This window comes from Gouania willdenowi, chromosome 24, assembly GCF_900634775.1.
Source record: "Gouania willdenowi chromosome 24, fGouWil2.1, whole genome shotgun sequence".
In the NCBI taxonomy this organism is placed as follows: domain Eukaryota; kingdom Metazoa; phylum Chordata; class Actinopteri; order Blenniiformes; family Gobiesocidae; genus Gouania; species Gouania willdenowi.
This window is the reverse complement of record NC_041066.1, coordinates 15700371-15716361: the sequence shown is the minus strand read 5'-3', so window position 1 is coordinate 15716361 and position 15991 is coordinate 15700371. Positions and strand designations below refer to the sequence as shown.

The following is a 15991-nucleotide window of genomic DNA, read 5'->3' as shown; positions in this document are numbered from 1 at the left end:
TAAATGCTACTTATATCACTGAATTACAGAAGCCTGCATTGTTAACATAATAAACATTTTATTTCTGAAGTCTTTCTGAAACAGTAGTTACAGTACAAGTTAGAAGACAAACTTTGGAATGTCAATAAATACAAAAAAATGCATTGCAACAACTCATAATACAAAAAAAAGGTAACAATTTCAACAAATGACGGGCACCGTTGGTGCTCGGGCCCTAATAAGACTGCCAAAGAAGAATGATGTGACCTACACATCATAATGCGGGGTGGGGTGTGTGGGCATTATCAGACATTCCAGGCTCATTTACAACCTTACAACTTTACAACTACCTCTGATATTGTACAGAACACTATTTTGAAAAATCAGCAGAAAAAACAAAGACGACTTAGTCGACCTCTTCCATTCTTGATGTATCGTCGTCGTCGTCCCCTTCAAGAGGGGGCATCTCCTCAGTCGGAGCAGTGATAACCTCATCTGTGGTAATGTCATCCTCATCGATACCTGAAGAGAAACAAATGAAAAATATGAGTCAAATGAAACCTTGAGTTTAACTGTACTCAGACATAAGGGCAGATACCCACCCAGACCCAGTTTGATCATCCTATAGATGCGGTTGGAGTGAGTCTGGGGGTCATCCAAGGTGAACCCCGAGGAGAGCAGAGCGGTCTCGAACAGAAGGATGACCAGATCTTTCACTGATTTATCGTTCTTATCAGCCTCTGCTTTCTGCCTCAGGGTCTCCACGATGGGATGATCAGGGTTGATCTCCAGGTGTTTTTTAGCAGCCATGTATCCCATTGTGGAGTTGTCTCTCAGCGCCTGGGCCTTCATGATCCTCTCCATGTTGGCTGTCCAGCCATAAGTGCTGGTGACAATACAGCATGGAGAAGAGACCAGACGATTGGACACAGTGACCTGAAAAAGTGGAACCAATGGATTTCAGTGGCATGAATGCAAAATCTATGACTATTTTTTAGTTGGTCATGGCTCTCCTAACACGATATTGTCACCAAGTTTTGTGTAATTTAGAGAAATTTTGTGCCATTTTTGTGAGAAATTGCAAGATTAGTGGGAAAATTTGAGAGTTCTTTTCACAATTTGAAATTAAAAATGAGAAAAAGGTGGATAAACAAAGGAGACATGCAAGCCCCTAAAAAATAGTTGAGTTTCATTAAATTACTGATTTTTTTAATTTACAACTGGATTATTCGGTAATTTTACAAAATCATGTTTTCTCTGTCATTTTTACTCTCTCCTGTGGGCCGAATTAGAACCTCTAAACATATATATATATATATATACACACATTATCAATATATGGTAGATATATATACATGTAATAAACTACAATATTGTCTATTTCTAACATTTTATTATTTTGTTATATTTTCTGGATTATCCTCTTGGGTGTCTGCTGTCGTTTCGTACTTTTTTTACTTACTCCTACGCTATGTCGCTTCTTTGTTTTTGTCTGTTTTGGTTTTGTTTTGTTTTTTTTACCTGAAGTTTGCAAATTCAAAAATGGTTATGTCATAGAAAAACTCAAAAAATATTTCTATTGTACCATGTTGGCTGAAATGAATAAATAAAAAGCAGTTTAAAATGGTGTTTACCTTCTCCACCTTCTTCTCCAGGATATCCTTCATGATCTTACACAGGTTCTCAAACTGAGCTTTCTTCTCCTCCTGATTCTTCTTCTCCTCGTCATCCTCAGGCAGCTCCAGTCCCTCTTTGGTTACTGAAACTAGGTTCTTTCCCTCAAACTCCTTGAGCTGCTGAATGCAGTACTCATCAATGGGCTCGATCATGTAAATCACCTCCAGTCCAGCTTTACGAAGACGCTCCACAAAAGCAGAGTTGACAACCTGGTCTTTGGTTTCACCTGAAGCACAGATGTGGAAAAAAAAAAATGTCATCACCGAACAGACTTAAACACGTGATTCCCCAAATAGAATTAGACTTGAAACCAATTCTTACCAGTGATGTAATAGATGTGCTTCTGTGTGTCCTTCATACGTGTCACATAGTCCTTCAGGGAAACCATTTCATCTCCAGAGGCTGATGTGTAGTATCGCAGCAGCTCAGACAGTTTCTTCCTGTTCTGGGAGTCCTCGTGGATTCCAAGCTAAGAATCAAATACACAGAAAAGTCATTCAACACATTTCACATTATTGTTGGGAAATTGATTCTGTAGTGTGTAGAACTCAGAGAACTTTGCATTGCTTTGTGCACTGACCTTTATGTTCTTGGAGAACTGCTCGTAGTACTTCTTGTAGTTGTCTTTGTCTTCTGCCAGTTCAGTAAAAAGCTCAAGGCACTTCTTCACTAGATTCTTGCGGATCACCTTCAGGATTTTGCTCTGCTGCAGCATCTCTCTAGAGATGTTGAGCGGAAGGTCTTCAGAGTCCACCACGCCTTTGATGAAATCTGTTTAAAAAACAAACAATAAATGTTTTCCTTAAAAATGTGAAAAAACTGAAATGATAAAATGAAAATGATGCAATTCGATATGGTCAGCTATGCATTTCAAGTAAAAGTGATTATTTCCACTCACTGAGATACTCAGGAATGAGTTCATCACAGTTGTCCATGATGAAGACCCTTCGCACATAGAGCTTAATGTTGTTTTTCTTTTTCTTGTTCTCAAAGAGGTCGAAAGGAGCTCGACGTGGCACAAAGAGTAGAGCACGGAACTCCAGCTGACCCTCCACTGAGAAGTGCTGGAGAAATAAAAACACGTTTATTTTAAAGCCAGAAACACTAGATGGGGTTTAGGTGATTTAAAATAAAGGCTAACCTTGACAGCCAGGTGGTCCTCCCAGTCATTTGTTAAACTTTTGTAAAACTCTCCGTACTCTTCGTTGGTGATGTCATCTGGGTTCCGGGTCCACAGAGGTTTGGTCTTGTTCAGTTCTTCCTGATCGATGTACTTCTCCTTGATCTTCTTCTTCTTCTTCTTCTTGTCTGAGGACTTGTCGTGGTCGTGTTCTTCGTCGGACCCGACATCCTCGATCTCAGGTTTGTCCTCGTCCTTCTCTTCATCCTTTTCTTCGTCTTTCTCTTCATCTTTCTCCTTTTCCTCGTCTTCCGCTTCGTCATCACTCACCTCCTTGTCACGTTCTTTCTCGACCTGAAGGTTTCCAAAGGAAATAAAGTCACTCAACAAACAGAATAAAAAAACCTAGACCAGGGATGGTCAACTCGATCACTACGGGGGCCACAGACGTGATTGTATCTGATCCGAGGGCCACATGATCAACATTCATGTCAGCTTTTAGAATAATGACCAATCAGAGAATTAACACTGTGAGGAAAAAAAGGCTTTTGTCCTTTTATTAATTTTTTTTGTCTTTGTCTGTGGTTTTGAATTTTTCTCGGTTTTTAGTCACATTGTATGTTTTTGTTGTTTTTTTGTGTTCTGTTTGAATTTTGTGTATTTTCCTGTCATTTTGTGTAATTTTGTTAACAGTTTGTGTGTCATTGGAGCCATTCTGTAACCTGCTGTTCTGTGTGTTTTTGTAGTCCTCTTATTCTAAGTGGTTGTTGTATCTGTCTTTGTTGTCATTTTATGTTTTAGGGGTCATTATGTGTTGTTTTTTGTGTTCTTGTTTTAATTTTGCATATTTTTCTTCATTTTTGTTGTCGATTTGTGTGTGTGTTTGGGTAATTTTCTTTTTTTTAAAAAAAACTTTATATATGATATTCTTTAAACAAACATTTACATAAACAGTATTGTCATATTGTCAGTGTCTACATAGATTAAAAAACTTGAAAATATGAATATATATATGTTACATTAAATTATTTTTTTCATTTATTGATGTCACATTCTGTATTTTTGTTGTTGTTTTCTGTATTTTTCTGTCATTTTGTGTAATTTTGTTCCCAGTTTGAATATCTTTGGAGCTATTCTGTGTACTTTGTGCATTTTGCTGCCAATTTGCACTTTGGAAGTTATTTTCCATATTATCTTGGGCTTCATAATTCCTTCCAACTTCTTGAATTACATTTTTTGGATAGTTGCTTTGGGGGCCGCAAAAAATTTGACTGAGGGCCACATGTGGCCCCCAAGCTGCCAATTGCCTATGTCTGCCCTTGACCATCAGCCATTTAAAAAATGTTTGAGTGGCATTTCTGAATATTCAAATGGGTAGATTGCAAGTAAGATTGTGATCAAATAGATTTTCAGAAGGTAATTTTAAACATGTACTTACAAAAAGAGTAATAGGATAGCCAATAAACTGCGAGTGCTTCTTCACAATCTCTTTGACCCTCCGCTCTTCCAGGTACTCCATCTGGTCCTCTTTGAGGTGAAGGATGACCTTGGTCCCACGTCCCATTGGTTCAGCTGTGTAGGAAAACATGCCACGATGTGATGCGGAAACACATCGTCATTCACGAGCATTAAAAAGTTCATTCACAATACTTACAGGTGTCCACTTTAACTGTAAATGATCCACCAGCAGATGATTCCCACGCGTACTGCTCGTCATCGTTGTGCTTAGTGATGACAGTTACTTTCTCAGCCACCAGGTAGGCAGAGTAGAAACCCACACCAAACTGACCAATCATGGAGATATCAGCTCCAGCCTGCAGGGCCTCCATGAAAGCCTTGGTGCCAGATTTCGCAATTGTCCCCAGGTTATTTATCAGGTCCGCTTTGGTCATGCCAATGCCCGTGTCGATCAGGGTCAAGGTGCGCTCGTCTTTGTTGGGAATAATTTCAATTTTGAGGTCCTTGCCCATATCCAGCTTAGAAGGGTCAGTGAGGCTCTCATAGCGGATTTTGTCCAGTGCCTGAGGAACAAAAACACTGTCAATATTAACCCTTGTGCACTCCATTAAATTTACATACACTTAGACACCTTATGTACACAAACGGTCCAGCTCATAAAAGTGCAATTAAAATGTACTCCTTGATTATTTCTTTTTACTTCCTCACATTTGGAACTACTTCAGACCTATCCATAGATGTATTATAATTTTCCAACCCTTTTTATGTTTGTATGGACTTTTTATCAAGAGAACCTCACTTTTTTTCAGCAGGAAAAACGCTAAAAATGCCGTACTTCCAAAACTGAATTACTAAGTGTAAGTATGATGCATATCTCCTTTTCTTTACACTTCCAATACACAAGACTTTGAAATTAAGCAAAAAAAAAAAAAACAATAATGGCAAAATTTCATACAACTAGCTTTAAAAATGACCGGAATATTGAGAGGCAGACAAATAAAAACACTCAAAATTTCACTTTTGGTCACAAAAAGGCTTCGAGGGTTAATACACAAATGCATAATTATGAACAATCTTTCACTCTAGCAAATGTTCACTTACATCTGATGAGTTGGAGATAAGCTCCCTGAGGAAGATCTCTTTGTTGGAATAGAAAGTGTTGATGATCAAGGACATAAGCTGAGCGATCTCAGCCTGGAATGCAAATGTCTCTGTTTCCTCCTCCATTGGTTGGTCGTGTGACTCAGGCATCTAAAGGGAGAGAGAGAGAAGTCACTACACCTGCTACACATACATGCAAAATTAATCAGGCACAATGTAGTGCAAATTTTGCATAGAACAGTTGTTTACATTAATATGTGGATCAAATAGGCTACAATGTAACATTTCCTTTTTTTCCCACCTTAGGTAAATGTTTCTAGAAATTAATCCTCAGTACAGTCAATGTTTTCATTTTAAGTTTCACGAAAAGGTTTACCTAAAACAATGTTTGCAGTTCTAGACACAGTTCACATTCATATAAACATGTATTAATCCGTTAAAAAATAAATTAAAAAATCAGGTGTGAATGGAGCTGTACAGTTTCATTTCCATGTATGATTAATACTGCCTCGATCAAAGATCATGGGTAAAACATTGGCCTGGCCATCGAACCAGAAAAATACAGATTTATTTATTGATTCATTCATTATAAGATGCAATATATTATAATAATAATAAGTTTATTAACGTTCACAAACACCCTAGTTTTAAAGCTATGGCAAAGTAAATTGTCTCTATTTAGTGTACTGTATAAATATGTTTTTGCTTTAACCCATGTATTATTTGTTGATTATAAGTTTTTATGAAAATAATTGGATTTGTAAATTAGAATTGATGTGGGGGAAAAAAAACACAGCAATGGAGGTATATTTATTTATACTGCCTTTTACTATACTGTTAAAAAAAAGGATTACAGTAAAGACTGCACTTAATAGTTGGTATAAAAACACGGTTTACATAAATAGTTTAATAGAATATAATATACAGACATTTATGTATAGCAGGTGGGGTGACAGAATGTTTACTCTTCTCTAAAGAAGTTCTCATTTAAGTAGCTGTCTTTAGACTTTCCAAGATGTAGCTGATTTCCAGTAAAATCATTATTATAAAATTATGCTTTTCTGTATTATTTAAAGAGTGAATGAAAGAGCGAGGGCGATTTAAGTAATAGTAATAATGATCTATCTACAAAGAGCGCCCTCTGTCTGTTACAAAGTTAAAATGCAAGTTTCTAGAAGGTACCAATGGCAGTTTATATAGAAACCAAGAGCTCCTCCTTCTGTTATCTATCAAAAGACTTTCCAAGAATAATCGTTAATGTGGTTTTATTTGAATAATCGATCACTTCGAATAGGTTTGGCGTCGATCTTTATGATGATAATGATGATAATTATAATATTTATAATATAATCTCACTGTCTCTGTTTAGTGAATGATAATACCTCTTTATGTGTTTTTTCGTTATTCCACCATACCAAGTGCAAGCCTAAACACAATGCTTTTATTTACCTGCACTTTCGACACAGCAACCCAGATGTGCTCGAAATAAACCGAACTGTGACATAATAACGCATTTTGAATATTGTCAAACATGAATTAATCACATAAATCATTTTTTTTTTTAAATTTTGAATGTATATTTAAATGTATAGAGCGGTATTCCTTAAAATGACATGCAACGGAATACTAGAAATAAAGTAAAATAATAGACTACATGTTTATATTAATTTGTTGGCAGCTGAGATATATTACCTTTGGTCTTGTGGATATCGTTGAGTTCAGAAGCAGTCTGTCTCGAGGTCGCAGACGTTGTGACTACTTCGGATTCCACCGCAGAGAAAGCCTGGCTGTGCAGATTTAATACCCTTACAGACGATTCGAGAAATCCTGACCAAGAGCTTCCAGAACCATCTGGAATCCTCTTCGCCTTAGCCTCAATATAAGTCCGCTGATTGGCTATTGTAGCTGTCAGTGACAGCGTGTAAACACGCCTATTGGCCTCATTTGGTAAAAGGGGCGGGGTTGAAAAAAACAGTGGGACGTGGGAAGCAGAAAGAATGAACCATGAGGCGTGGCCTGAAATTTCCAGAAGGTTCATCTTCTATTTCCATTGAGTAAAAAAAATACTGTAAATTCATCATTAAAGAAATCATATTATCAAAGAAATTAAAAAAAAGAAAATACAGGTTTTAATTCTCAGTGTATTTTATTAGAAATTTGAATACTTTTCATGTAAAATACAATTGTTACAAAAAGAAACACAAGTCAAACCCTTATCAACTTTATATTAACCTTAATAGTTGTCTGTAGTTCAACGTGAGCAGCTGTAACAGATGAAGCACATCAGTGGTGATGTGACGATTGGTTAAAAATCCTATCTTGTAACTACTTGGAAGAAAATTTATTAGTTTTGAAATTAAATATCAGACGAGGTACAATAACTTAAAAAAAGCTATATATAAAAAAAAAAATCCAGCATGCATCTTAGTCAACTTCCTCCATTCTGGATGTATCCTCGTCTCCTTCCAAAACTGGCATATCTTCATCAGTTGGCTGAATGAGGTCTTCAACAGCTGAGTCATCATCATCAATTCCTGCATAGGGAATGTATTTAATGTAGATATACCTTGTCGTTGCTAATTTTGAGCTGATCATCTCGAATGAAAACTGGAAGTCTTTACTGAGCTAATTTACAAAAAACAAAAATAATATATGCAATGACGGGAAAACATACCTAGACCAAGCTTGATCATTCTGTAGATGCGGTTGGCATGCGTCTGTGGGTCCTCCAGTGTGAATCCAGAAGATAGCAGTGCAGTCTCGAACAGGAGGATAACCAGGTCCTTTACTGCCTTGTCATTCTTATCAGCCTCTGCCTTCTCCCTCAAGGTATCAACAATTGGATGCATTGGGTTGATCTCAAGGTGCTTCTTTGCTGTCATGTAGCCCATGGTGGAGTTATCTCTGAGGGCCTGGGACTTCATGATCCTCTCCATGTTGGCTGTCCAACCATAGGCGCTGGTGACGATGCAGCAGGGGGAAGCCACCAAACGATTGGAAACTACAACCTGTCCACAATATATACATGTATCATTGACGTGCCTGAAAGATTGCAGTTCAATCAAATTCTTGATTGATTGCATTTTACCTTCTCAATTTTCTTGTCCAGAATGTCCTTCATTATCTTGCAAAGGTTTTCATATTTGTTTTTGAGTTCTTCCTGCTTCTTCTTCTCGTCTTCATCCTCGGGCAGCTCCAAGCCTTCCTTGGTCACTGAGACTAGGTTCTTTCCATCGTATTCTTTCAGCTGCTGAACGCAGTACTCATCAATTGGCTCAATCATGTAGATGACTTCTAGTCCAGCTTTGCGAAGACGCTCCACAAAGGCTGAGTTGGCAACCTGATCTTTAGTCTCACCTGGGAAGGTTAATATAATGGATTAATTAAGGATTGAGTTAAGTGAGACATATAGTAAATCTTGCAGAATAATAATTACACAAAATTATAAACTTACCGGTTATGTAATAGATGTGCTTCTGGTTTTCCTTCATGCGAGAGACATAGTCCTTCAGGGAGACCATTTCATCTCCAGAGGCTGAAGTGTAGTATCGCAGCAGCTCAGACAGCTTCTTCCTGTTCTGGGAGTCCTCATGGATTCCAAGCTATAGGGAATGAAGCAATGTTTAAATATGTGGCAAAGAAACAAACCCAAAATGTAAAATTTTTGATATCCTTTACAAGGATTCAATAAAATGCCTGATGAGCCGACCTTAATGTTCTTGGAGAACTGCTCGTACAACTTCTTGTAGTTGTCCTTGTCCTCTGACAGTTCTATGAAAAGCTCCATGCACTTTTTGACAAGATTTTTGCGGATGACTTTCAGGATTTTACTCTGCTGCAGCATTTCTCTGGAGATGTTCAAAGGCAAATCCTCAGAGTCCACCACACCCTTGATGAAATCTAAATGATGAAAGCAAAAACTGCTGAGTCATCACAAGCTGATGAAAAAGTACATGTTGATGATGGATATAGGCATTTTGAGTATTAGCAATAATAGGCGTGGTACTTACTAAGGTATTCCGGAATAAGTTCCTCACAATTGTCCATGATGAAGACCCTGCGCACATACAGCTTGATGTTGTTTCTTTTTTTCTTGTTTTCAAAAAGGTCAAATGCGGCTCTTCGTGGTATAAAGAGCAAAGCGCGAAACTCCAGTTGACCCTCCACTGAAAAATGCTGCAGGTACAAATAATAGTTGAACATGTATTACTTTTATAATATATTCTCTAGAAAACTATACCTTTTGGCATAGTTATTATCAGTAAAAAGACTTACCTTAACTGCCATGTGGTCCTCCCAGTCATTGGTAAGACTCTTGTAGAACTCTCCATACTCCTCATTAGTGATATCATCAGGGTTTCGGGTCCAGATAGGCTTTGTCTTGTTCAGCTCTTGAGCATCGATGTAATGTTCCTTAACCTTCTTCTTCCTTTTGTTCTTGCCATCTTCATCATCATCAGAGCCCACATCCTCAATCTTTGGTTTGTCCTTGTTCTCGGCCGCTGCTTCTTTCTCAACCTCCTCTTCTTTTTCTCCCTCGTCAAGGTCCACTTCCTTCTCTCTTGTCTTCTCCACCTGCAGATACACACATGGCATTATGTTTTACCGATCTGCTTCCATTGTTAGCTCTTGACTTTTTTTGAGTTCCGTCTTGTAAAAATGTCAATTTTGTGATGCATGGAAAAACTTACGTAAAGTGTAATGGGGTAGCCAATAAACTGGGAGTGCTTCTTCACTACTTCCTTAATGCGCTTCTCTTCACAGTATTCTGTCTGATCTTCTTTGAGGTGAAGGATCACTTTAGTACCTCTACCGATAGACTCGCCTAAAAGTGATAATGTGTTTGTCAAAAACAACGGTACAATATAGTTTATAGTAACTAAATGTATTCATCTGTCATTGAGAAAAGCCTTACCTGGATCAGGTTTAACTGTGAATGAACCTCCAGCTGCGGATTCCCACAAATACTGCTCGTCATCGTTGTGCTTAGTGATGACAGTCACTTTCTCAGCGACAAGGTAGGCAGAGTAGAAACCCACACCAAACTGACCAATCATGGAGATATCAGCTCCAGCCTGCAGGGCCTCCATGAAAGCCTTGGTGCCAGATTTGGCAATAGTGCCAAGGTTGTTGATCAGATCAGCCTTGGTCATGCCAATACCTGTGTCCGTGATGGTCAGAGTGCGGGCGTGCAAGTCAGGATGGATTTCAATCTTCAGTTCTTTACAGGACTCGAGCCTACTGGGGTCTGTCAAACTCTCGTATCGGATTTTATCTAAGGCCTGCTCAGAAGAAATAGTCTTTGTTAAATTAATACTGCTTTTGTTTTTTAAGAAAAAAAAAAAAAAGTGTGGATTTTACTTACATCAGAAGAGTTGGAAATAAGCTCTCTGAGGAAGATCTCTTTGTTTGAGTAGAAAGTGTTGATGATAAGAGACATAAGCTGAGCAATCTCAGCCTGGAAGGCAAAGGTCTCCACTTCCTCCTCCACGACATGTCCAGCATTCTCAGGCATCTAAATAAAAGCATAAGTTTTCTTTAGTGATTAAGAAATAAATAAAACTCTCATTTTACTTTATTTGAAGTCCAAGGTTTAACAATGTTTGAGCAGAGACATAATTCTAGTGAATTAAAATGTCTTTCTTTTGCCATGCTAAGATGGCCACGTGGCTTAAGTCAGGAGGGGCTTGGGATGAGCACATGTTCTTTATGTCAATCAAAGACTTGGCATTCTGAAAAATGGGTGGAGTTCAGATGATCCTCCACCCATAAATATTTTGTGCATTTCTCTGTAAACTTTTTTTTTTAAATTATTATCATTGTTAAAGCAAAAAGTTTGTAAAATAAAAATTAAAGAAAAGCTAACCTTGAAGCCTATCCCATTTAGAGGTAAAACCTCATTTCTGTGTTTAGTGAACATGTCTTTCACACAGACCAGCTTTTTTAGTTCAAGCACTTTAGTATTTTAATATAGCATGGACTAAATTTGCTGTCCATCTTCCAATATTACATCATCAATGGATTTTGAAATCTTCTATGTGAATAAGCTATCTTTCACATGGTTTCCCTGCTCATCGGCCATTGCTCCCACACTCAGGGTCACCCTGCTATCCATGTGCTCCTCGTACATTACAGCACATGCAATACCATTAAATGATAAATACAAAACTGTTGCCAAACCATTTCATCAACACATATGCATCAGACATATTAAAAATGTGTCAATATATTGTATCAATATTTTTTTCAGTTATGTATCTAGAATTCCGCTTTTTTTTGCAGCAAAACTTAAATGTTCAATTTGGAAACTGTATTTTTTTTTGTCTTACCTTGAATTTGATTTGTGTCTCCTGTCCCTTCTTGTAGATACTAGCCAAAAAAATCACAGATCAGGTATTTTCTTCTCAAGGATTACCAAAAGTGTACCACACTATCAGTACTTTGAGTGAGAAAGTGCTCCTGGTTTCAGTCAAGTGACGGTCTTTTGACCCTATGGACCTCTAAGACATACCGCTGTCTTTTTATACTTGGGGGGTGGTTTCTCGAAGCTCCCATTCAGAAGCTTCCAGAAGAAGCCAACACTACAGTTTGGAGGTGGGGGGGAGTGTAAAAGAACCGTCGGGAAAGGGGTGGCGAATGAGACACTAGAGCCCTATAGTTGATGTGCCCTTATAGGGCCGCAGAGTCACAAGGAGTGCCTGTCACTCACAGTGGGAGCTTTCCTGATAGCTTGTCTGGCTGTTGGGCCTTAAACCCCCACTACAAGCATCACAGCTGTGCACTCCCCTTACTATCAGCTGCTGTCGCGTTGGCCCATGCAGCTTACAGACATTCCTCCTGGTTTCAAAGAAGGCCTGTGAAGCAACATTTGGGCAAATAAAGGTTTCACCAAAACGTAGACAAACTAGGCAAGGCAAGGCAAGGCAAATTTATTTGTATAGCGCATTTCATACTCAAGGCAACTCAATGTGCTTTACATGATAAAACATTCAATTGTTTAAAATCATCAGTAAAATCAATTAAAATCATCAGTAAAAATCAATTAAAATCATCAGTAAAATCAATTAAAATCATCAGTAAAAATCAATTAAAATCATCAGTAAAATCAATTAAAATCATCAGTAAAATCATCATGACATCAACAACATGACTAAAAATCTCTCTCTCAATCATATGCAGTAGAAAAAAAAAGTGCCTTTAACTTTGATTTAAAAATGTTCACATTGGATGCTGACTTCAGCTCTGCAGGCAGTTTGTTCCACTTCTTTGCAGCATAACAACTAAAAGCAGCATCACCATGTTTACTGTGAGCTCTGGGCTCCACTATCTGACAATGACTCTGTCTTGTGGTAGATGGTAAACTTGATTCATTATTGATTTATTGATTCCCTCACTTGAATGATCACCATGTGAATTGTTCCAAATCCCGTATTAGCTTTTACATTAGCAGCCATGCACACCAGGTTTGGGGTCAAATACATTTTTCAGTTAAAATTACGTTTTCAATTATCCATGTTCAATTACAATTTGATTATGATTACAGTTACCAGCATTTTTTTCAACTACAATTAAATTACAATAATATTTTTTACCTCAGAAAGTCAATTACAATTACATTCTCAATTACTAAAGTTCAGTTACGATTAATCACAATTGCTGAGCCTGAAATAAATAACCTAATAAAAGTTAACATTCCTCCTGTGTTTGCTTTCTGTTAGCATCTCTTATGATAACGGGTCCAAAATCAGCTGTAAAATACACTAAAAACATATATCTATCATCTAATTTATTTCCTATCTATTGGTTACATTGTTCGGCTTCCTAATCAACGAAAGTATAGGTTTTAATATTTTTGATGTTGATTTATTTATTCTTTTTAATATTATAATAATTGTTAACTACATACATGTACATAGTAATGTAACGTGTTTCCCCAGTTTTGCGCTAAATTATAATTGACAATTTTTATAGAATTTTCAATTACAATTACAAATTCAGTTATCTGAACTCAACTACAATGTAATTACGATTATGACCGCAACAGATTACAATTCTAATTTTGCCATAATTGTAATTCATTATCAATTAATTGAGAAACTGGAGATTCATCGAAATGTGGACAAAACTTTTTTTTATTCCAACCATATCTGTAGTGACAGGGAATAATTTTGTCCAAATGTTTGTCAAACATAAGCTTCTCTGTGACTTTTACCTTCTGCTAAATATTTTATAATTAAGTAAACCTTTAGAAATATTCACATGTTTTGAAATATTTGTTTACGACAAGTTTGAGATATAATGTATTAATTAAATTCTTAATAAAATGGAAGGTGTGCAAAATGAAGATGGAAAATAACTGTTCATACAAAGATGTGTAATTAACCATGAGTGTGTAAAATAAACATGGAATACTTGCCAATAAACCTGCACGTTAAAAATGGGCCGTACTGCCGGTTTTGTAATGTGTGTATTAAATACTTCCTCGCTCGCTACCTTTAATTAAAATACAACGTGGTAGTCTCATGAAGGACATTTTTACTTGTTAAATCTTGAATAAAGTAGAGTGAAGTGGCTTGTCAGAAAGTTAGGTTGGTGAGTACGGATTACTTTCAGATTTCATCATAAAAGATACAGCCAAAAAAGGGATTATAAATCATCCAAACATCCAGAACGTTATTCAACTTTGATTCAAAAACATTAACATTATATATTGTTATTGTAAACTCCCCAGGGTTTGATTTGACATTTTCTGGAACACTTTAGATCAACTTTAGTGCTGTTGGATCATATTACCTTTTTGTGAATTCTAGATACATCGAGGGCCTCCGGGTCTTCTTCTGACTAATGGATGGTCAGTGCACAGCGGTTTGGATCAGTTATGTCATCCAAATGTACCCACATGTTAAGAAAGGCTAGCTGCTAGCTATCTGTGTACCTGCAAAACATGGGGCGCTGTCGCAATCACTGTAATATGATCTTTACCCAAGCTGGCAAGTCAAATTTCCCATAGTTGGAATACCTTACTAAAATAAGATAGTGTGTTTGTCCTTGCAGTAAATTAATGAAAGTTTAATCTGAAAATAAACTTTCTAAAATAGTGGGGTTGATGGTGATATGAAGAGATGACATAGATGAGCACTGGGACTATTATGGTAGTAATGTTGTGTTTTATGACTATTCACAGTGAATTAGAAACCTTCACAACTACTTGGTGTTGTCTTATGATTATGAGATGTTGTTACTTTCTTTAAATACAAAGTATAACACTAGTTGTGTCATCTGAAGGAGTTTAACAGTGACTCTTTCTTCTTTGAACAATGAGAAAAACAGGTATCTCCTCATTGCCAGAAAGAGCAATGATTGCCCCCATGAAGGACATTCCCAAAGCAATGGTAGAAGAGATCCTTGTGGTCTCTATTCTGCTATCAAGGAGAGTATATACAGAACCTAACACTACAGAGCTTGATAATACGTTTTTGTCCTTAGGCTTACTATCGCACTCGAATGATAATAATATGACTCCACTTCCCTTTCAATCTGGAAAAGCATGATTTCAAGATTTCCACCTTTATTTTTTATCATCCTCATCTACTGTGTATGACTGAGAGGGATATTTTAAATCATTTCATTGTTGATTAATTGTTTTGACAGCTGATTGTAATGTTCTTATTGGTTTTTAAAATTTTTAATGTTTTCTGTTGTAATTTTTTATCATGTAAAGCACATTGAATTGCCTTATGTATGAAATGCGCTATACAAATAAATCTAAATAAGTCTATAAGCCACACATCATGATATTTCTATTCTCCGGTTTAATTTTTTAATCTGCTCTCTCAGCCCAGGGGACAGCTTTTGGTTACATGCCATTCCAAAATTTAACTCCATCTCCTTAAATATTTCAATGTTGTCTCAGTTTTGTTATGCTAAAGGGAGAAAAAAGTTATTTGTTTGTAGTGAAACTCATTATATTAATGTATCTGGTCTTCAATTTTTAGTCTAGTTTCAGTTGAGAATTGTTCCTCTAAAACCGTAATATTTACATGTATTATTAGTTCATTGACATCATGTCCTGCCTCTTCCCAACTTGCCCCAGCCTTAATATTACTCAAAGATTTCTCAAATATATTCAAATGTTTCCTTAGTAATAGTGAATGAAAACAAGGTATGTGGCCCAAATAAGAATAAAAAAACATTTAAAAAAAATAAATAAAAAATTACTGTTCGTTGTGGATTACTTTTAATTAAAGAAAAAAAAATTATAAGCAAGCATGACACCACAAAAGCAGTTATATATGGTTATAATAATTAATAACTATTTCTAAGGTGTATACACCTGTAGGGGTTATTTAAAGCGGTTCAAAAATAAATAAATAAATTAATTAATTAATGAAGTACTTGCAACTATTGTTTATGTATTTTTTGTCTCTTTCTTTTTGGGTTGTTGTTTTCTTTCCATATTCAAGTACAGGTGCGGGTTTCTATGGAAGCCTATTCCCGCCAATAAAAAACAAAAACAAAACAACAACAAAAAACTAGGGTAAAAAAAAAATAAAAAAATAAAAAATAAAGTCATTATTATGAGATACTAAGTCATAAATATGATATTGTTTCTCAAAATTATGACTAAGTATCTCATAATTATGAGAGAGAAAATCT

General features: G+C 36.5%; 2 protein-coding genes across 2 annotated transcripts; both read right to left on the bottom strand.

Annotated features, from left to right (window-relative positions):
* Positions 1 to 41: 41 nt before the first annotated feature.
* Positions 42 to 7199, bottom strand: hsp90aa1.2 (heat shock protein 90, alpha (cytosolic), class A member 1, tandem duplicate 2). The gene is made up of 11 exons (XM_028439615.1): positions 7028 to 7199; positions 5336 to 5485; positions 4431 to 4797; positions 4215 to 4348; positions 2798 to 3130; positions 2555 to 2720; positions 2237 to 2427; positions 1978 to 2125; positions 1614 to 1882; positions 582 to 915; positions 42 to 501 (listed from the first exon to the last, which is right to left on the bottom strand). The coding sequence occupies exons 2-11, from the start codon at positions 5483 to 5485 to the stop codon at positions 386 to 388; spliced, it is 2208 nt and encodes a 735-aa protein (XP_028295416.1). The 5' UTR covers positions 7028 to 7199; the 3' UTR covers positions 42 to 385.
* A 263-nt stretch (positions 7200 to 7462) lies between these two features.
* hsp90aa1.1 (heat shock protein 90, alpha (cytosolic), class A member 1, tandem duplicate 1) lies at positions 7463 to 11927 on the bottom strand. The gene is made up of 11 exons (XM_028439616.1): positions 11665 to 11927; positions 10701 to 10850; positions 10251 to 10617; positions 10027 to 10160; positions 9611 to 9910; positions 9346 to 9511; positions 9045 to 9235; positions 8790 to 8937; positions 8424 to 8692; positions 8010 to 8343; positions 7463 to 7869 (listed from the first exon to the last, which is right to left on the bottom strand). Exons 2-11 carry the CDS (start codon positions 10848 to 10850, stop codon positions 7760 to 7762), a joined length of 2169 nt encoding a protein of 722 aa, XP_028295417.1. The 5' UTR covers positions 11665 to 11927; the 3' UTR covers positions 7463 to 7759.
* Positions 11928 to 15991: the final 4064 nt, after the last annotated feature.

Bases quoted from the DNA above. Each gene is read 5' to 3' on its own strand.
- hsp90aa1.1 (XM_028439616.1), bottom strand. From the start codon at position 10,850: ATGCCTGAGAATGCTGGACATGTCGTGGAGGAGGAAGTGGAGACCTTT. The intron at 10,161-10,250 runs GTAAGGCTTTTC...TATCACTTTTAG, and splicing joins CACAGTTAAACCTGATCCAG to GCGAGTCTATCGGTAGAGGT. The intron at 8,344-8,423 runs GTAAAATGCAAT...TATTGTGGACAG, and splicing joins TGGACAAGAAAATTGAGAAG to GTTGTAGTTTCCAATCGTTT.
- hsp90aa1.2 (XM_028439615.1), bottom strand. From the start codon at position 5,485: ATGCCTGAGTCACACGACCAACCAATGGAGGAGGAAACAGAGACATTT. The intron at 2,428-2,554 runs GTGAGTGGAAAT...TTTTTTAAACAG, and splicing joins ACTCATTCCTGAGTATCTCA to ATTTCATCAAAGGCGTGGTG. The intron at 502-581 runs GTGGGTATCTGC...GTTTCTCTTCAG, and splicing joins GATGATCAAACTGGGTCTGG to GTATCGATGAGGATGACATT.